This window comes from Rutilus rutilus, assembly GCF_951802725.1.
Source record: "Rutilus rutilus genome assembly, chromosome: 2".
In the NCBI taxonomy this organism is placed as follows: Eukaryota; Metazoa; Chordata; class Actinopteri; order Cypriniformes; family Leuciscidae; genus Rutilus; species Rutilus rutilus.
Genome location: NC_140210.1, coordinates 15,917,377 through 15,939,333, shown reverse-complemented (window position 1 = coordinate 15,939,333; position 21,957 = coordinate 15,917,377). Strand labels below are relative to the sequence as shown.

The 21,957-nt window shown below is 37.2% G+C and overlaps 1 protein-coding gene across 1 annotated transcript in view; it reads left to right on the top strand.

Annotated features, from left to right (window-relative positions):
• Positions 1-1,578: 1,578 nt before the first annotated feature.
• Positions 1,579-21,957, top strand: part of dnah6 (dynein, axonemal, heavy chain 6) — a gene marked incomplete at its 5' end in the record, with an annotated part of 84,217 nt that continues 63,838 nt past the window's right edge. Inside the window, 34 exons of the mRNA XM_084397639.1 lie at positions 1,579-1,839; positions 3,535-3,708; positions 3,797-4,062; positions 4,652-4,919; positions 5,089-5,223; positions 5,458-5,572; positions 5,668-5,782; positions 6,453-6,621; positions 8,935-9,042; positions 9,168-9,278; positions 9,383-9,472; positions 10,565-10,685; positions 10,794-10,945; positions 11,130-11,282; positions 11,443-11,694; positions 12,373-12,501; positions 12,638-12,751; positions 13,077-13,220; positions 13,630-13,785; positions 13,986-14,036; positions 14,126-14,218; positions 14,358-14,477; positions 14,574-14,751; positions 14,975-15,071; positions 15,172-15,385; positions 15,492-15,656; positions 15,734-15,844; positions 16,024-16,149; positions 16,433-16,588; positions 17,041-17,202; positions 18,830-18,967; positions 19,082-19,249; positions 19,954-20,102; positions 21,654-21,761. Coding sequence (XP_084253765.1) covers positions 1,579-1,839; positions 3,535-3,708; positions 3,797-4,062; positions 4,652-4,919; positions 5,089-5,223; positions 5,458-5,572; positions 5,668-5,782; positions 6,453-6,621; positions 8,935-9,042; positions 9,168-9,278; positions 9,383-9,472; positions 10,565-10,685; positions 10,794-10,945; positions 11,130-11,282; positions 11,443-11,694; positions 12,373-12,501; positions 12,638-12,751; positions 13,077-13,220; positions 13,630-13,785; positions 13,986-14,036; positions 14,126-14,218; positions 14,358-14,477; positions 14,574-14,751; positions 14,975-15,071; positions 15,172-15,385; positions 15,492-15,656; positions 15,734-15,844; positions 16,024-16,149; positions 16,433-16,588; positions 17,041-17,202; positions 18,830-18,967; positions 19,082-19,249; positions 19,954-20,102; positions 21,654-21,761 — 5,069 coding nt within the window. The remainder of the gene's footprint in view (positions 1,840-3,534; positions 3,709-3,796; positions 4,063-4,651; positions 4,920-5,088; positions 5,224-5,457; positions 5,573-5,667; positions 5,783-6,452; positions 6,622-8,934; positions 9,043-9,167; positions 9,279-9,382; positions 9,473-10,564; positions 10,686-10,793; positions 10,946-11,129; positions 11,283-11,442; positions 11,695-12,372; positions 12,502-12,637; positions 12,752-13,076; positions 13,221-13,629; positions 13,786-13,985; positions 14,037-14,125; positions 14,219-14,357; positions 14,478-14,573; positions 14,752-14,974; positions 15,072-15,171; positions 15,386-15,491; positions 15,657-15,733; positions 15,845-16,023; positions 16,150-16,432; positions 16,589-17,040; positions 17,203-18,829; positions 18,968-19,081; positions 19,250-19,953; positions 20,103-21,653; positions 21,762-21,957) is intronic.

Genomic DNA, 21,957 nt, shown 5'->3' with positions numbered 1-21,957 from the left:
ACCACAATTTTAGTTATTGATGGTAAAAAAAAAAAAAAAGTATGGCTGAAAATCTCACCTTATTTAACGCAGTAAGGTGTAACGTTAGTTGAACTTGATCAAGAGTGAGCACGAGCGCTGCGAGATCTTACACACAAAACATACGGAGTGACAAAAATGTAATACTTTTTTAAAAGGCGCAGCACATATTCATATAAACTTTAAATAAAATAAATAAATAAATAAAAAATCGTAAAAAAGAAAAAAAAAGTTTTCTTACGAAATGGTACATTGCTTAGCAAACCTGGATTCTCTCGTGTGCTCAAATGCTGTGTGATGGATGCCTGTTTTGTGCGAATCAATCATTCTTTTGAGACGGATCTTTTAAATGATTCGGTTGAACAGGTGAACAAAACCAAAATCTGTCCGAACGGTTTTCGAGTCAACAATTTGCTGAATCATTGAACCGGGAAATTTTTTCCACCAATGAGTGAGTTGATACCGCAGTGAACCGAGGCATGGAATGATGATAAAAAATACTTTAATAGCCAAAATAGCGTAAATGTTACAAATGACTCTTAATTATGAAAATAATTGGGGGTTTTTGAGCGCAAACTTTTGAAGCTAAGGGAGTTTTTAATGTAAATGCAAACTATACTATTTGCGCTGATATTTGTTTTATATTCTGGAGCATGCTAGCTACAAACTGCAGTTATGTGTCTTCACATAGTTTTATTGAAAAGTGTATGATCATATACTGTTATATTACACAATTTTACGTCCTGTCCTGTCTTAAAAGAATCACTGAATGATTTGAGTCGGTTCTTCGAAATCGTTCAAATGAATCGATTTGCAGCAATGTGTGGCGCTTTCCATCTGCCCTGCTGTCATCTGAAGCGGAAGTGGTGAAAAGTACACTTCGTTGCTAAGTAACTATAAACAGCCCAGTAGAAGATAATAACCGCCACTCAGTTGTCCCGTTTTGAAGAAATAAAAATATAAACATGCCTTCGCTTTACATGAATGCTTGGCAGCAGCTAACTTAGTTTGCAATTGACTAACGTTAGCATTTCATTCTCTGGGACTTGTAAACACGTTTTGTAAGTATTGCTGCTGTCTTGAAAGTCAGTGCGCCGTTTATAGTTTGCTAACGAGCGGATATATATATAAAGTTATATATATATATATATATATATATATATATATATATATATATATATATATATATATATATATATATATATATATATTTAAATATTAAAACTCCTGAAGATATGCTTAACGTTATATACATATGACGAAATAAACTACAAGATTTTGGCTAATGTTGCTCTATAATTTGGCACAAAGTAAAAAAAAAAAAAAAACACCAGCACGAGACAACCAGCACTAACGTTAAGACACGTTAACGTTACTTAGCAACACTATCTAATCATTTTATTGTACAGTTGTATTATGGCAGTTCACTGCGATTCTCACTAACATGCTGTTGTCTTGACTGTATTTAAAAGAGTTTACTGTCCACTGTCCAGGAATCACTCCGAGGAGAAGGAATTGAAACTTTTTGGGAAGAACACAAAACAAGAGGAAAGTTTGGTCATGCACTCTTTTCAGAAAGGCACCTCCAGGAGCCAGGCAGGGCCAGAGCAAGATCATGGCAAACAGAAGCTGTCTTCTTTACCTGTGTCCACTAATGCACCTGGTTCTCTGGCACCTGTTGATGTGGAGCAGCTGAGGGCTAGACTTATCTCAGTGCCCAGACGTCCACAGACGAACGCTGATGCTCTGGTATTCCCTCACAGAACTAAGGCTCAGGAGAGACACCTGACCTCAAAAAGACCAGCACAAGTTGAGATGTTGGTAAGAGCAATACCATCAAATGAGGACTCAGTACAAATCGTTTGTTTGTTTGTTTTTCCATTCATTCTTTTAATTCTTTTTGGCTGTCAAAATTGGGTCGATGAAGTGACAAATCTAAAATGAATGTTAAAATGAAGTTCACGTAAACTGTAAAAATTTTTTATCGTCGGTTAAACTTAAAAAAAAAGTAAGTAATCTGGTTGCCTTAAAAAATTGGATTTAATTGAAATAAAAAATTTAAGTTAATACAATGTAGGAGATTGGTTTAGCCTAATCAACAGAAACTCAAAATATTGTCATCTGAACCACATAAATTATTTAAAAGGTGATTTGACAAAAGCAAAAATGTTGTGATAACAAATTTTTGACAGTGCACTTGAATACACCTATGATGGGCATGTTTTTAAAGGGGTGGTTGATTATTATGATTTCACTTTTTTAACTTTAGTTAGTGTGTAATGTTGCTGTTTGAGCATAAACAACATCTGCAAAGTTACAACGCTCAAAGTTCAAAGCAAAAAAAATTTGCTTTTAGAGAAATTGCTTTTTAAGGACTACAAACGGCTGGTATGGACTACATGACATTCCTCCCGGGTTAGTGACATCACCAACCCTAGAATTTACATAAACCCCGCCCCCGGAACACGATTTATAGATTATCAAGACAGAATATGCTAATCAATGACTAGAAGATAACTACACATTAAGCTACATAAATTCATCAACCAACCATTCAGAAATGTCCTGTTGCATTCTACATGTTGTCACTTCTTCTCGAGTCTCTCCATCATTGTCTGACTCCGGTTTGAACATAAAAGGCATTTTACGGTTTTGAAATTTTCAGTGCATGTCTGTGTGAGTGCAAGCTGTTGAAGCTCCGCCCCCTGTGCTGGGAGCAGCAGCACATTTGCATTTAAAGGAACAGACACAAAACGGTGCGTTTTTGAGCGCCTTCGAACCTATTTCAGGGAGTGCGTTCTCGAGACACCAGGCACTGTTTTGTGCGGATGGGCGGCTGGAGCGCGTTAAGGATTTTCCTGGTAGAACAGTGTTGTGTTAGTAAAGTAGTGGTCCCTAAGTTAATAACTAATGATCTTCGCAACGGAAGTGAATCAATCAATCAAAACTAACTTTAGCTGGACAATAAATGTATCCTAGAGCTGTTGTAAAGCCTAAACAGTCTGTTACGGTAATTTCCTATAAATTAAGCTGCTTTGAAACAATCCATATTGTTAAAAGCGCTATAAATGTAGGTGACTTACATTGACTTAATACTATTTTTATGAAAATGTAAGATTAGTTCAGGTTTTAAATATGGTGTGATTCCCCAAAAAAAGAAATAAACTTTAAAAATATTCATTAATCACAGATGTGGACACTCATATGCATTCAAATTAAATACATTATTACTTGATGGTTAATAAAGCATGACATTTTTAGAGTCATTAAATTTATCTTTTTTTGAAGATTGTACGCACATTTTTCAGTGCAATGGAACCAACATGAGTTCAAAGAGTATATTTCTATGAACATGCATTTTGAACTAGATATTTAAAATATTTTTCCTTTTCTTAATCAATGTTACTGTTGTATGTCGTTGACTCAAATATTAATAAACAAATAAAAGTACAGTGGTAATAAAAAACAACCGTCATACTCATTCGTGTTACCTGCATGATCTGTATTTTACCCTAGCCAATTCTGAAGAGACGCAGTGAAAGTATGAAACTGGAGAACATCCAAAGGTTCAACTCGAGCCCTAAGATGCCTTTTTCATCGGATGAGGTCCAGTCCGTTGGCAGGGCCTTGGAGATAGGACCCTCTGCGCTACAGCTGCCCAGAATTCCTGACCATGTCAAAGATAGAAAGGTCTGGCCACTCTACTCATAAACAACTCTGGCAGATGCCTCTTGTGGCATTAGTAAAAAATGACGTGCTTTTTATGTGATGATTTCAGGTGCAGTTGACGCAGGGCTCACCCATGATCCCATCCCCTCCTAAAAGAACAAAGAGCTCATCTAGAAGTTGTCCTGTTACAGTTTCACCTCTGAGCTACACCCTCTCTCCACCGCTTTTCAACTCAGTAGAGGAAGTAATTCGTGCTAAATTTCACACCCCACCCGACATCGTTCAAACCATCCGGAATAACCCTCACTTGGGATTCCTCTATGTGACGTCTACAGCACCTAAATCATCCATCAAATTTGACACATACAACCTCAAGTAAGAAAACCCATTTTTGCAATTATGTAGAAGTGTGGTTGTACACTATTGTTCAAAAGTTTGGGGTCAGTAAGATTTATTTAAAGAAATTAATCATTTTAAATGTATTAAAAGTACATTTTTTATTTCAAATAAATGTTGTTCTTTTGAACTTCGTATTCATCGAGGTATCCTGGAAAAATGTACTATGGATTTTTATAAAAATATTAACTGTTTTTAACATTGATAATAATAAGAAATGTTACTTGAGCACCAAATCAGCATTTTCTGATGGATCATGTGACACTGAAGTCTGGAGTAATGGCTTCTGAAAATTCAGCTTTACCATTACAAGAATAAATTACATTTTAAAATATATTCAAATATATTTTGCTTAAATTCATAATTTAAGTTCAGCTCAAACCGTTTCACAAATTTCATCAAATAAAGGTTAATATTCAGCAACTTTTCATTTGTATTCTAAATAATGTGTGACATCACATGATCACTATCAATGAAAAAGTAAAGTATGGAAAGAATACACATGAACTGTTAACTGTGTGTTAAACCATATCTTTGTCTCTGAATACTCCAAATATTCTTTCAACAGAATTGCAATGTTTGACAATGTCAACAAGTCAGACTACTATACGGTCAGTACTCATGCAGTGATGCACTACTGTGGGTCTGAGGTGGACTATTTGTCCTTAGAACGCTGGGAGCAGGAATACCAATATCACCGGAAGCTTTTGCGCATCCCTGTGTTTGCCCTCTTCCTAAAGTGGAAGGCTTTTCGTGTGTGGCGTAACAATGTGCGCTATAAGAAAATCAGCAAATGCAGACGCTCATTGCAAGAGCATCTCTTCGTTCTTAATGAGGTTTGCCAAAGATTTTTGTATGTGAATTTATATAGATATGGCTTTTAGAAAAGTTGATTTGTTCAAAAAAACTTACTGTACTTGCAACGAGGTTTCTTGCAGAATGCATCACCTTCTTTATACAAAGACAGCAAAAAGTATGGTGAAAATGATCATGTCTGTATTTCAGTCTCTGCGACCAGCATTGCTTGACATCAGGGAAATGTGTTACCACATCAGTGACATGCCTCTGTGTCGGCTAGAGAAAGACCACACATACACACTTGAGGAGTTTCAGAGTGCACAATACAAACAGCTGGAGGAGGTGAGAGAGACTTGAGTTTGCATGCGTTTTGGGTTTTGCAACAATTCCAAATTTTTCTTAGTGTGAAGAACTTTTAAAATCGTTTGTGCAATGGAAAGGTTAAGGATTTTCATGAAAGCATAGATGCCAATAAAGATCGTTTTTTTTTTAAGAGTGTATTATGTTTGCTGTACAGTGGGAAGTGTCTTTTTTCTGTCATTTATGATATGTTATTTTTGTGGATATGTGTTCTAGGTGTCCTCCCGTCTTGAAAAGTTCAGGAAGCTGGCAATGGAAGTGGCAAGAAGTGCCTGTCGAAATGCTTTGAAAGAGTTTGGACACACACCGGACTACGGCAACTTGGAGACTGGTGACAATTTTATCCAGACACACAAGCAATTATGTGTCAAAAAGCTGGTATATTGTGAATTTGAGTGTGTGTTTTTTCTTACATGCATGTATCAGACGGTAAAGAAGAGTTAGCAGCACCTGATTTTGGATTGTTCTTTGAAGACACACCTGAGAAGATGAGTTACACGCAACAAGCAAACAAGAGATACTACTGCCAACGTCTTACTTGGTTAGTCAACATTTCTGTAATGGAAGCGGGAGGAAACAGGCAGAAGTGAGGATCTATATGCAGAGATTTTAATGAAGTGGGAAAGTAAACAAACAACAAGGAACAATGCTGTCATTATTTATCTTCATCAAAATGTGCTTTTATTTTTGATGTGTACCAATTAAAGTATGTATATATATATATATACAGTCAAACCAAAAATTATTCAGACACAAGATATCATTTTTTATTTTTTTTTTACTAGTGGGTGCAGGACACTATAGTTCATTTTTGAAAGTGAAGATAGCAAAATAAAGTAAACTGTGACATATTATACCCAAAAATTCTTCATACAGTGGACTACCAGTAAAATTTATAAAAATTTGGGACCTAAAATTATTCAGACCATGTTTTGCTTAAGTGCTTTTTTCTTTAATTGCTAATGCGACCTTTTTACACAACAGACTGAACAAAATTAAGCATTGCTTGGTAATTGGTTGACCTAAATTGGTATCATCTAAATGTGTACTTAAATTTGACAGCTGACGGCTATTCGAAATATTAAATAAATAAATAAATAAATAAATGTATTCAGTTCTTTCACAATGACAGTTCATAGTGACCCCTCTGTCAAGCTACAAAAAACTAATTTTATTGGTGAACTGTCGAATATTTTTCTTGGTCTCCATAGTTTCATCAGAATGGCCGATTATCTGATTGTGAACACCACACACGTGCTTGTTGTCAACTCGGTCAGTAAGCTACTGAGCGTGTTTCAGGAGCAAAACACACACACCCCTTCATTCGCCCTTATCCAGAGCTGGGCAGGTAGCGAGACCAGCCATGATCCTGAAATAAAGGTTAGTATACTTGTGTGTTTATGTGATACAGGGAAATATTTTAACTTGTTTTGTTAGTTTTTTTTAAAAGTGAAATATGTTTGTATCTCTGTGATTCTTTAAAGGGATACTTCACCGATTAGCATTAAGCTTTGTATCAGTAGAAACCCGGTAGTATTTTCGAATGACCGTGCTTCCCTCCCTCATGTCCCCCTGAGACGAGAGATTTCTGTATTGTGTGTCTGGAAAAAACCTCAGATGACGCAAAAATCGTCATTTTGCGTCATCGGAGGCTTTTTTGGTCAGAGGCTAGAGACTTCAGCCAGTAGTAGGAGCTAGTTCCGCATGTTTTCAACCCGCCCATAGGGGGTGGGATCTCAGGATAAAATGGCGTCTTTTTAGTATCTGACTTTTTAGTCAACTAGTAGCCTAGTTGTATAATTTCTTCCAATACTGCCATCTGTAACCAGTAGGCGTGGCTTGGGAGTGGCCTCGTAGGGCAGCGAAGCAAGTGCATTCTGGGAGTTCATCCTCATGAGCCAAAAATAAATTTTCTCGCTTTTCTCAGTCTAGAATAGGGTGACCATATTTTAGTTTTCAGAAAACAGGACGGGGGCGTGGTTGATGGGCGGGGGCGTGGTCTGGGAGGCGTGGTTAATGGGTTGGGGGCGTGGTTGGGGTGAATGCATAAAAAAATACTTGACAAATGCATTCACAACCTTGCAACTATGTTTTTGTACTTTAATACATAAAGTAATACATCCTTTCCATTCAATGTTTGGACCGAAACAATAGAATAGGCCTAGTATTAAATTTTTTTTAATACTTTTCATGGTCATAGGTTAAAAATCTACCACTAAAATAAAAAATCTACTACACTATTTCAGTAAAAAAAAAAAAAAAAAATTCTATCCTCCTGATGTTCTCTTGTAGCCTATAATTTCTTTATGTGGGCTTCTAGATCGCTAGCACCTTTATTTGACACTGACACGTACGTGCCAGCTTTGCAGTTCAAGCATTCTGCTTTACACGGATCCCAACCGAAACGAAAACACGGGAATTTTCTCTGTAAATCATCTGTAAATTTACATTTGGGGTTTTTTTTACGCTGTTAGCTACTTACATATAAACTGAAGCGTCGACCGTCGAGTCCTGGTCAAGTCTAAATTGAAATTCTGTGTCTGTGAACGTAAAGTCCGCCTACTTTGATTTGATTAATCATTTCAAATATTCTGACATTGAAGAGCAGTGAGACAGACCAATGAGGCTGAGATGAACAGTGAACACACACACACACAGGCCCCTATGCACAGGCCTCTGTATTCTGACGTGCTCTCTCTGCTTGCCGCTGCGGATTGAATTTGAGGAACGCGCTGATTATAACAAGACTCATATGTTTCATATGTTTTGTGTGCAAAGGCAAGCATGTATTTAAAGTACACGCTTAATGGCCCAATGAAAAATAATGAAAACCAGGACATTTTCACCACTTTACAAAAAACAGACAGGACGGCCAGGACAGGACGTGAAAACAGGACATGTCCTGGGAAAACAGGACGGTTGGTCACCCTAGTCTAGAAGGCACCAACTTCTAAAATAATTTCACATTTCTACTACATAAATGACCCAATTTAAATACACATTAATCTTTCCAGCGGTGAAATATTCCTTTAACTACAGTCACTTTTATTTAGGGCTTGATCAAAAAAAAATTTAAACTAACAGATCAAACTGATTAAAACTCTCTTTATTTTCAAATATGAAAATGGATCATACAAATATTAATATGACTTTAAATATTATAATAATGTCAAGAAATACAGTATATCAATATTTATTTAAATAAATATCACATGTGAACTGTTTTATTGTGCAGAATTTTCAACCAAGCTTTAATGCATTTTAATTTATTTTCAGTTTTTAATTTAAATTTTTAGTTTTTTTTTTTTATTTATTTTTCATTTAGTTGTTTAAAAAAAAAAAAGTAATTTCCACCACTGAATATTATTAACACACAATGCATACCCTAAGATGTGGTGGAAATAACATTTTGTGGTGTTCATGTTCATACTGTTTCAGAAAAAATAAATGATTGGACAATGTTAATGGACAAACCTGCTGAACACCACCTAGTGAGCCAGGACTCACTATTTAAAAAGGCTTCTAAAACAGTCAAGTCATGTTTATATTTAAATGTAGGGTTTTGCACCAGTTTCTGTGAGGGTTATGTAGGGGTCAGGTTAGGCGATAGAAATCATTAACCTGATGTAAAAACATTGGAAGTCTAAGATGTCCTCACTAATCTAGTGAAACAAACGTGTGTGTGTGTTACAGGTCACAGCAGAGCAAAACGTCATTGCTCCCCACCAGCCAATGTTCATAGCTGAGCTGATGCTGGACACACACTCCTTATCATACCAGCCCTCCATTGATGACTTCCAGGTTTGTGTTTTTAGGCACACTATCAGTTTTTGTGTGTTGCAAACATTGCAGCATGCCCAGTATGTGTATATGTGAACACTGCATACAGTATGTTTATGCTTGCCATGTGTTTGTGTGTACATCAGGAGTGTGTAGCAGAAATTACTGGGCGGTTTGAGAACACAGCATTGTCTTTGGATACTCTGGTGCAAGACACCTACTTTGATGCTTTTACTCAACCAATTATCAACAAAAAGGTTAAACAAGACCAACATTTACCTCTTCAATGTATAGTACACGCTCTTTTATAATCTGACCCTGGCTGATGTGTGTCTGCACATGTGTATGCGTGGTGTTTCAGGTTGAGGAGAAGACATGTGGGGATGGCCCTAGTCTTGCAGAAATCCTGGAAGATGACACTTATCTGCAGAACATCTTCCTCAATATTAAGGTTTTTATTTTATTCTAATATGACTATGACCTAAATGCAGTAAGAAATAAACAGTTTTCATGCACCATTTTAAATTAAGTTAAAATTGAGAGTTTTCCAAAGGAAGATTAAAGTATATATATACCAGTATTTAAATGTTTTTTATACAAGTTATAGAAATCATTTATTGGTTTCTTTAATATCGTGTTGATAAGAGCCACCATTTGGTAGTTCTAAAGAATAGCACCCAACAATGCCATTACTGTAAACAACAGTGTTCTCAGGTAATGTAACTTACTTATTTAAATGTTTTTCTGTCATGATAGTTTAGCATGTTTATGATATGATTGCATGCAAAGGACCTATCAGTCTTTTCCATCTAGAGTTTCATGACTAAACTAGTCATTGTTTGCATAAATTTACATACTTGAGGACATTTGGGAATTTGTACATAATAACCGCTGTTCTCAAATGAGAAATAATCTGTGTTAAGGTTAAAGGAACGGTTGACCCAAAAATGATCAATTCATTTTTGGGTCAACCGTTCCTTTAACCTTAACACAGATTATTTCTCATTTGAGAACAGCGGTTATTATGTACAAATTCCCAATGTTTACTCACCCTCATGTTGTTCCAATCCCACAAGACTTCCGGTGGAAAACAAATGAAGATGTTTTTTACCTTCTCTCATAATTTTTGTCCATCCATTGAAAGTCTACACTACCAAAATGTTCATGTTTCTAATAGTACAAAAACTAAATAACCAATAGAAATCTGCACACTCTTGTTTATTTTCATATTTTTCTTTTTAATCCTGCATCTGTTGAAGATAATTTGGATGTGCATACTTTCCTCCTCTTTTTCTAGAAGTGCAAAATGACATCGTAAAAGTAATCCAAATGAATCGAGCAGTTTAATCCAAGTCTTCTGCACATATATACGCTATAGAGTGCATCAAATATGGCAAACAGAAGCTCCACCATGCTTAATGCTTGAGATCAATCCAAGAAAGAACAATTGAGATTTCGTGTTTATCATGAACTTTAAAATTATGTGTTCATATTCATAACTGTCTCTATTTGTGAAAATGTTTTATGTTTCTTCCCCTGTCAGAAATCTATTCAGATTGCATTTGATACCGCTAATGTGTATGCTCGTACATTTGAGCCATTCAGACTGTTTTACAAAGAGAATGAAGACCTGGACCTCGAGGCTCTCAAAGAGCAAGACCATGGTACATCATCATCATCATCATCATCATCATCATGATCTACAACACTCCTGATTGTCAAAATCATGATTGTCTCACACTTCTTATGTTGTGTACGTGTGTCTGATGCAGAAGTTGCATTTTTTGGGGACAGTCTGGATAAATATCATCGAGAGCATAAAGAGGCTTTAGCCATCAAACAGAAAAGACCCCTGGGAATTCTGCTGGTGGATACTACACAACTGAAGGACAAACTTATACCATCCCCTCTGCACTGCATAGAGGTAACACACTGACAGAAACACACACATTGAAATAGAAAATACAGAAATAGAAATTGACTTCTCCTGTAATATTTGCATTCCCACTGTTTGACCTAGTGGGACCAAACCATTTACCCCAACACAGTTGGCAATAGGGCACATAAATGCACAGATTGCCCACCTCATTTTGAACCTCTTTCTTCAGGCCATTAATGACATCCTACCTCGGCTAGCAAAGAAAAAGATGGATGACATCATTGCAGAAGCTCGGGATGCCCAGTTCAAACTGGACTTCGTTCCAACAGTAACCAACGAATACGTCAACTCCCTTAACTTCCTGGAGGAAGTTCAGAAGAGGGTAAGAATCAAAAGAGAACCATGACCCATCAAGAAGTTTTGTAGTGATTTAAACAATCATTCTTTCAATCTATTGAGTATCAGACATTAGACGGCTGTTTGTTCAGATGTATTTAATTTTTGTTTTGATATTTTTTGTCTTTTTGTCTTTTTTCTTTTAGATTGAGGTGCTGGAAAAGGAGACTGTGACTGTCTGTGAGATGTACAAGTTGATTGAGAGTTACTCTGTCCCCACCCCTCCTGAGGATATTGCAGTGTATGCCACATTGCCGTCAATTGTAACTGCCATAAAGAACACCATCGACAAAGCGGTGGGAGAGCGGGACTCTTATGTGGACAAATTTTGCCAACACCTCCAGCAAGATATCAACCAACTTAACAAAAATGTGCTGGCAGTGAAAGAGCAAGCTGAGGTGAAAGAAAGGAGAGAGAAAGAAATAGTGATAGTATATCAGAATAATGTGCTGAAGTCATTTATAATAAGTAAATATACTCTACAGTTTAAAATTTTGGGGTCATTAAGATTTTTTTTTGTGAAAGAAATGAATACTTTTATGCAGAAAAGATTAACTTGAACAATAGTGACAGTAATTACTGTCAGATTGTTACAAAAGATTTCTATAAAAAAAAAAAAAAGCTGTTCTTTAGAACTTTATATTCATAAAAGAATCCTGAAAAAATGTTAAACGGTTTCTGTTAAAAAATATTACAAATATTAAGCAACCTTAAAAATATTAAGCAGCACAGCACAACATTGATAATCATGTTTCTTGCAATCATGCAAAGACTGGAGTAATTGCTGCTGAGAATTCAGCTTTGCCATCACAGGAATAAATTACATTTTAAAATGTAGAAAAGTTATTTTAAATCAATATTTCAGAATATTACTGTTTTTACTGTATTCTTTGATTGAATAAATGCAGCCTGGTTGAGCATAAACATGAAAAAAAACAATCATGCTGACACCATACTGACCAGTAGTGTATTTCCAACTTTAACATGGTACTGAACTGGTAATGTGAAATACTGAAACCCTGCTGAATCACTCACAGCCTGTTTTTGTGTATGTTGGATGGATTTTGTCTCTTCAGAACCATCAGCTCCTTGACATTGATGCAGATCGCTCTAATATACGCAGGCTGCTGGGAGATATTCAGATCTCTATCAATGAGTTGCAGGCTCAAGCCTTCAAATATAAAACCTACCAGAAGAACTTTAAGGTCAGTGTGTCTCTCTGTCCAGCAGAGGGCGCATTTTCTGTATTTATTCTCTGCACATTTTGTTTTGAGTTTGTCTGTCATCTGATCATTATGAGTTATATATATATAAAAAAAACAACTGTATTTGTTTATGCAGGTGGAGGTGACTAAATATAACGCTTTAGAGGGACTGACTGCTGAAGTGAAGCTGAAGCAGCTACTCTGGGACTCTCTGGAAGAATGGGAAAATCTAGAGAACAGCTGGTTGCAGGTCATTTTTTACTTTTGAAATATTTGACTTTTTCCTTTCACTGAAATCCACTTAAGGGTAGTCAAGACACACAAAGCTCCTTACAATTAAACCCCCCCCCCCCAGAAAAAGGTGGAAGGCCAGTTCCTCAGTACTGTGGAGCATGGATACAGCAACTAAAGAGTTACTGAGATACACAGTCATGCTTGTCATAATTATGGCCTTAAACAAGGCATTTTATACTAGACAACTTCAGATGAAGTGTCCCTGCAAATGGTGTGCTGGAAGCCATTTTGAATGAAAGTGTCCTTTAAATGTCAAATGGTCAATTATCTCTTTGATACAGAATAAGTTTGATGAGCTGGACCCAGAATTGCTGAGCAGGCAGGTGATTAAGTTTGGCAAATATGTCAGCCAGATGGAAAAAGGACTGCCACCAAACAATGTGGTTCCCTGCCTCAAAGAGAATGTGGAGAGTATGCGAGAAAAGGTGGGTCAGGTTGGCACTAATTCCAGTGTGTCATTGCTCTTTAACTGTCTCCTCGTTTGAAGTTGACTGCTGTATTTTGCTTTGGCCCATGGAAAAAAGTCTAAACCCCATAACAAAGTGTTTTTCCAGTGTTCTTTGATGAACAGTTCAAAAGAACAGCATGTATTTGAAATGGAAAGAGTCTGTAACATTATAAATGTCTACTGTCACTTTTGATCAATTTAGTGCAATCTTTCTGAATAGAAGCAGGATGCTTCTGAACACAGAACGTTAAATAAACAGATGCATACACTAAATTTTTTCACTACATTTTTAGTTCTATTAAACAGGACGTAGTGAATGTAAAAATGTAGTGAAAAAATGTAGTGTATGTATGCATCTGTTTATTTAACGTTCTGTGTTTGCGTAGTTGCCAGTGATCACAGACCTGCGTAACCCATGTCTGAAAGCTCATCATTGGGAAATGCTGGAGGAAATTGTGGAAGCCAAACTACTGGAAGAGCCACTGACTCTCGCCCTCCTGCAAGAACTCAACATCTTCAACTTTGGACCACAAATACAGGAGGTGAGAGAAACACTGAGGCTCTCAAAACCTACTGATCTACCACTTGTGGGCATCATAGACGCATTCCAAATTTCCATTACATGTTATCTTGGTATGCAGCTCACTAGGTTTTGAAGTGCAACCTGACAGGAAGGAGTAAATCAGTGTATAGTTGCTAAAGATTCTTCTTTTAACCTTTATGAATCCTCTTAAACTCTCAGGTGTCAGCACAAGCCTCAGGAGAAGCATCTCTGGAGAACATTCTGAGAAAGGTGATGGCTATGTTTATAATTCTTAATTTATAAAAACACCATTTATACATGTCCTTATATTCATCTTCACACACACTTACTTTTGATAGATTGAGAAATCCTGGAAGACGACAGAGTTTGTGGTGCTTTCTCATCGGGACTCCAAGGATGTGTTTATCCTCGGAGGAACTGACGATATTCAGGTAGGAATGTATTGGATCCATCGTTCAGAGTTTTCAGATTGTTAAAACATTAGATTTATGTGTAATTATCATTAAACCTAACTTTTCCTCGCTTATTAGTAATATTTGTATTCTGTTTGTGTGAATGTAAATTTTGCAGGTGCTTCTTGATGACAGTATAGTCAATATCGCCACAGTTGCTTCATCACGTTACGCAGGCTCCATCAAGGCCAGAGTAGACAAGTTGCAGAAACAGCTCTTACTTTTCAGCCAGACCTTGGTAATCAGAGTGGTGATCATCAAAAACATTGTTTTTTGTTTTGTTTTGTTTTGGATTAATCAAACATTCTCTATCTCTCTTCTACTGTGTTTCTAGGATGAGTGGTTGGTATGTCAGAGAAGCTGGCTTTATCTTGAGAGTATTTTCAGTGCTCCTGACATCCAGAGGCAGTTACCTGCTCAGTCTAAGTCGTTCCTGCAAGTGGACAAGTCCTGGAAAGAGATTATGAGGGAGGTCAACCGCATGCCCAATGCCCTTCGTGCTGCCACACAGGGTTAGGCTCAGGAAACACACATTAAGCATAGGCAATCTAATATCTACAACTCAAGCGTTAGATTAACACATTTACATTCAAAATTCTTGTCCAGTGTCAAAAAGTTTGTATCTGCAAAATGGTTCACTATCTAAATGAAAGCTGTAGTTGAAATGCAACAATGAAAAATGGTATAAATTATAAATGACTTTCACCAGTGTTGCCCTCTACTCTGTCTCTCCAGGGAATTTGGATATTTTCCAGAAAAATAATTCACTCCTGGAGGAGATACAGAAATGCCTGGAGGATTACTTGGAGTCCAAGAGAGTTATCTTCCCAAGGTGTCTATGCGCACTCACATACGCACAGCAGTTTCTCATCAGAATGCTGATTTCTCTTGATGCCGTGTCATGACTTTACTAATTTCTCTTGGTGGCTCAGGTTCTACTTCCTGTCTAATGATGAACTGTTGGAGATTTTGTCTCAGACGCGAAACCCTCAGGCTGTGCAGCCTCATCTGAGAAAGTGTTTTGATGCAATATCACAGCTGGAGTTCGGCCTGCTTACCCCTACTACACCTGGAGAGGGCGAGACTGGCGAAAAAATACAATACAATAACGACATCTTAGCCATGGTGTCACCTGAGGGAGAAAAGGTCAAGTCTTACATTTTTTTTTTTTTTTTTTTTTTACATTTTTTTTGTTCAGTGATTTATAAAACGACAAAGGATAGAAATATATATGTGTGTGTCTGTGCTATAGGTGGCACTGGGGAAAGGGCTGAAGGCTCGTGGAAATGTAGAGGACTGGTTGGGAAAGGTGGAGGAGGCCATGTTCTCCTCTCTTAGGAGACTCAGTAAGGCTGCAATTGCTGACTACCTGAGCAAAGCCAGAGTAGAGTGGGTTGTGGCCGGGCATCCCTCACAGGTTTGTGCTCGCCTTGGTGAGATTGCTTGTGTGTGTCTCTGAGTGTATGAGCGATTCTCACCTGTGATTTTCTGCAGGTGGTGTTGACCATCTCCCAGCTCATGTGGTGCAGAGACATGGACAACTGTCTAGAGGGAGACCATGACCACTATCATGCATTACAAGAATTTGAGCTCACCAACTTTGAGGTGACAACATATTGCTTTCATTGACCAAATTATGTATCTTTGTATGAATGTGTTAGTTACTTTGAAGTTCCCTCGCAAGTAATTTACAGTTTAGGTGAATATATTTGTGGTATATTCATGTGGTTTTTACATACGTCTGTGTGTCTGTCTGTTTTATCTTTTGTTGTTTGCATAAACAGAGACTGAATTCTCTTGCTGCTCTGGTCCGTGGGAATTTGCCTAGTCTTCATCGGAACATCATCACAGCTCTCATCACCTTAGATGTGCATGCCAGAGACATTGTTACAGAGCTTGTCAAAGAGAAGGTTTGTCTATTTGCTTCGTCTTGTCACAGGGAAGGAGAAAACGTGGCCTGTTTGCAATAGATCAGTCATTCTGCTCTGTTTTAGAAGTCAGTAAGCTTATTTATTTTATTATTTAATTAATTTTAACCCTGTTGTCCGTGCCCATCAGAACAGACCTGTAGTTGTATCAGAACAGACTGCGACCAATCAGTTGAGAACCACTGCCATACATAATATGCCAATTATTTACCTATTATGTCTGATAGTTCAAGAGGTTATTGCGTATGTGTTTATGTGTTTGTAGGTGGACTCCAGCGATAATTTCGAGTGGCAGAGGCAGTTGCGGTATTATTGGGATGTGGACTTGGATAATTGTGTGGCTCGGATGGCTCTCTCTCAGTATGTCTATGGATATGAATATTTGGGAGCGTGTCCTCGTCTGGTGATAACGCCACTGACGGTACATATATTCACTTTTTTATGAAGGGGAACAATTATTTTCATCCCATTTATGATGATTTTATACATACTGTATGCTGTATATATGTTTTGAGTTTTGCCCAAGTATATCAAATATTGTAAATAAATTGGCAATTTGAACAATGATGGCTTTAACTTCATTTCAGTGAAATCAAGATTAAAAACAAAAGTAGCTGTAAAAAAATGCACATATTAATTATAGATGCACACTGTAAATGTAGTTATCAAACAACAAATAAAGCTCTGATGGAATTAAAAATCTATTTAGATTTTTTGCCGCTACATTTTAAATATTAAAATGGTGGCATTTATGCCCTCATGGCCAATATCAGTTTGCGTCTTTTCACGTCATAAGAAATACAAGTTTAACAAATACATTTATATTTTTATTGTGTGTGCGAACTGCATATATGTTTACTTTTTTCATTTTAGGATCGATGTTACCTCTGCCTAATGGGAGCGCTGCAGCTGGATCTAGGGGGAGCTCCTGCAGGTCCAGCTGGCACAGGCAAAACTGAGACCACTAAAGACCTTGCGAAAGCTCTGGCAATCCAATGTGTGGTCTTTAATTGCTCAGATGGACTCGACTATAAGGTACTAATCTGTCTCTCTTACAGTTCAACTTTTATTTTCTTTTTTTCCTCATCAATTTGTTAAGGAGCTCGACAACCAGTATGACCTAGAGATGCTTGTTTTTCTGTCAAATTAGAGTGAATTCATTCATTGCATTTGTCAATAGGAGGCAGCAGAGCTCCAACTGAAGTTCTCTGTACGTTACATAAAAACAACTGTAGACATCTTTCTGAGAGCTTTACCCAGCAGGCTGTCCTTATTTATGGCCAGTGTTTAGTGTTTGCTGGGGGAGTCATATGTCATAAAGACGTTAAAGATTCTGACTAGGCCTTAAAAACAGTCATAGTCTTCATTGTTCACTGTTTGTCTTGTTTTATTCTGTCACCGGAACATTAATTTAGCATATAGCTCTTTCTGTAGATCATTCCTTTCCCTGGGGGTTTGCTGGGCTGGGGATTGTTATTGCTGTAGTTCAGTACATGGGTGGCATGTAGGGCTGTCACTTTTGTGAAAAAATCCTGTTCGATTTTTGAGACGTGTTCATTGAATCGATTGTAAAATTGATTTTCCATGTCTAAAGACGTTTCCATTTTAAACGCCAAATATGGGCAAATCCACGGACAACTAACAGGCATTAGGAAGAACGTATTTCTGATTTTCTACAGTCTTTTGGGGAAATTCCTTATGTCCATCCAAATCATTACCTAGAATAAGGTACACCATCAACAGGAATTCTGTGGCATACAACAATTTGAACCATTTTCAACCATGAGAGACTGCTGCTTGCTCCTGTCTCTCTCAATATGGTGATCGGTGTAGGTTTTGTGAGTGCTACTGATCCAGACAACATGAAAGGCTTGTAGAAAGAAGACTGAGTTGATAAAGATGAAGAATCTAAGACAGGGTGAACAGATGCAACACCAACACATCTGGATTGATCAGAGGGATTACTCTGTTTCCTATAAAATGATCTTGCTAAAGACAGTAGAAACAAACACGCATTTTACCACTATAATGGTGGGCAGACTTGTGTTTTTTCATACAGTGTTGAGCAAAGATCATTGCCATTATAATCACTGAAGCTGTCAATTACAATGCGAGGTACACAAGCTGCACTCTTGTGAAAACTCCCATTATAATCAATGAAGCTGTGCACTGAATCTCTTATTGCCATCATGTTTATACTTTGTTGGAGCACTGAAGATAGCAATGTGCTGAAACGTTTGCTTGCTGGTGTCTATTTGTTTTTAACTCACATCAATATACTTTGTTGGTTATAATGAAAGGATTCGCAAGACAGGCATGATTTTTGGGCAATAATCTTGAAATAGCCAAACATAAGCTGATTAATCAACCTTGCCAAATTGGCGCTGCAGCGTATATATCATAGTCATTGCACTTACAGCAATTGCTTACGGTTTAACTCTTATGCATTACCTTTAAGGTGAACATATGTAAATGTAATATGTAAATATTCACTCTGTGACAGTGTTATGGTACAAATAGTATGAGTTTTTAACTATTTGTTTATTAATTACTTTAGCTTTGTCGTATTGTAATGCTATGTACTACTATATTTTCATTCTAAGTGCTTAGGGGGTTCAGTATTCAGCTTGCTACAAGTGTTACATGGCATTTGTGTGTTCAGATGATGGGGACGTTCTTCAGTGGTTTGGCTCAGTCAGGTGCCTGGTGCTGCTTTGATGAGTTCAATCGCATCAACATCGAGGTACTGTCAGTCATCGCTCAACAACTCATCACTATCAGAAATGCCAAGGCAGCCAAGGTAAAGCACATACACACTCACATATGCATGTATAGTATCATATGCTCACAAACAAGTAATTATACTGGAATTTTGTGCAACTGCATGTGTCTGGATTGTGATTATTTTCTGCAGCTAACTCATTTCACGTTTGAGGGAAGAGAGATAAAATTGGTGATGACGTGTGCTGCCTTCATCACTATGAACCCCGGTTACGCTGGCAGAACCGAACTCCCTGACAACCTGAAAGCCCTTTTCCGACCCATAGCCATGATGGTGCCCAACTATGCTCTTATCGCTGAGGTGTGTGATTAAACCACCTGATCTGATCCCAGTAATGATGATAAACCACACTAGGTGGAGAGGTCAGAGATTGCACTGCTCACCTAATGTGTGTACTCATTAAAAGCTTTTCTCTGTTCATGTGTGTGCGTTAAGGCTAATTCACACTGCACTGACAGACCAATGGAAACAGACACATTCTTCTGGATTTGTTGGATCAGAGTGTCATCAGTCTGAGTCTGTTGCCATTGTTCAGCACTTGTTTTCGCAGATTAAACATTGTCGGGTAGTGGAATGTTCGATAAGTGATGTGCTGTAATCTGGTGATTGTCTGCTTCATTCGACGTCTGTTGGTGCAGTGAGAATTAGCCTTTCCTGAGAGGAAACTGGTGTCTTACCACTGTGATTTCCTGTTTGTAAATTTCCACAATTCATTGTTTAGAAAATGTACTTTTAACTTCAATACACACTTTATTCCCTGTGTAAAATGATGAAATGATGAAGTAATTTGGGGCATTTAGAGCAGAGGTGCCTAAACCTTTAACTGCAAAGGCCAAAAATCATATTTGATCAAGTGCTTTAGACCAAAAGTAAATGTTGCATTATATCTGACTTAAAATCACTTATATACTCTAGATTTCAACTGAAAAATAAAACTGTACCAATATCAATAGCATTTCCCCCCTCCATCCCTTTAACCTGAAAACATCTCTCTCTCCTTGTAGGTGATCCTGTACTCTGAGGGCTTTGAGTCTAGTAAGACTCTTGCTAGGAAGATGACTCAGATGTACAAGCTCTGCAGTGAGCAGCTCTCTCAGCAGGATCACTATGACTTTGGCATGAGAGCTGTCAAATCTGTGCTGGTCATGGCAGGGTGAGGCATTCAGGGTTGATCTCTGCTCTTTTTCTACAGCACAAACACATTTTCACATTACTCAATGAGTCAATCTCACACACTACCGTTCAAAAGTTTGGGGCTGGTACAATTTATTATAAAAAAATTTTTATGTCCAAGGTTGCATTTATTTAATCAAATTTTTTTTTTATTGTGAAAAATTGTTATAACTTAATATAACTGTTTTCTATTTTCATATAATTTAAAATGTACTTTATTCCTGTGATGGCAAAGCCATCGCTCCAGCCCGAGGTCAGTGTCACATGATTCTTCAGAAATCAATAATTGCGCTGCTTAATATTTTTGTGGAAACCATGACACATTTTTTCAGGATTAAAAAAATAAATAATATATATATATATATATATATATAAAAGATATATTGAAAGGTTAAAAGAACAACATTATTTGAAATAGAAATCTTTTGTAACTTTAAATTAATCAAAAGTGACAGAAAAGACATGTACTGTATAATGATCTTTCAACAATGAATGTTACATAAATAGCGTAAATCAGTCTTGGAAAGTGTTTGTTTAGGGCTTTTCTAGGCCACTCTTGTCTTCTCACATTTTTATTGTCTTTGTTTTATAAACAAGTCAGCCTTTGATTGAGAATTAATTTGCACATGCTCAGTCTCAGTTAGTGATGTGTTTGGGGTAAAGGCCAATAAAATACAGCTATGCAAGAAACCTCTAAGCAGATCATGGCCAACAGGAAGTCTTCAGTGTGTGTGTGTTTGTGTGTGTGTGTGTGTGTGTTAACCTCATGTCACCACTGGCACATTTTATTAGCACTCAGGTTTTATGTGCAGTATAAATTCACATCCTTGTCCCTTTATTACACTGTGTTCTTCAGTGGTGCAGAATGTCTGTCTTTAAATCAATTTGATTTAGGCTACTAAACTATTTACAAGAATATATGAACAGCTATAGGCGAGAGTGTTTAAAAATTTAGAGTAAATTTGAGCACCATATTCTGTGTAAATTACTGATATGGAATTAATACAGGCTGTTTAATAGCTTGGATGTCTTTTATGATTCCCACAGTACTAATTGGTGCTTATCAAGGCATGAATGACACCTTGAATCATGTGTCTTGTTGAGGAGAGGTGTGAATTGATCATTAAAACATTAAATTGTGTGAAAAAATTCCCTAAGCCAGGAAGCAGCCACATAGCAACCATCTAGAAATGACCTAGCAACCACCCTAGCAAAACCTCCTACAACATCCTAATATTGTAGCGGGCAAGCACCACTTACCTCATATTTTCCACCCTAGCAACCACATAGCAATGCACTAAAAGCACTCACAGAGCACTCACAGAGCATTGCTTCCATTTTCTTCAGAAAATGTAAAAATCTTGTTTCATTTGTGAATGCCATCTATAATAAGATCTATCGTGTGATGTCCTGTGTGCATGCAGTGTAAAAATACTGAGAGAATCCAATGTTTTTGTGCTGCAAGTTGTGTATTCCTGCTCACATTTTCTGAACAACTGTTAATATGTTATTTATTATGTGTGGTGTTCAGGTCATTAAAAAGAGAAAACCCTCAGTTGAGTGAGGATGTTGTGCTGATCAGAGCTCTGCGAGATTCGAACCTTCCCAAGTTCCTCAAAGATGATGCAGTGCTTTTCAGGTGACCACAGGTTTTTAATATCGCATGTGAAAAAAAAGGTAGTAAAAACAGTAATATTTAAAAATAATATTGTGATATTATTTATTTTTTTTCATTGATGACAAAGCGGAATTTTCTGCAGCCTTTACTACAGACATCCGAGTTACACGATCCTTCAGAAATCATTCTAATATACTGATTTGTTGCTCAAGTAGTT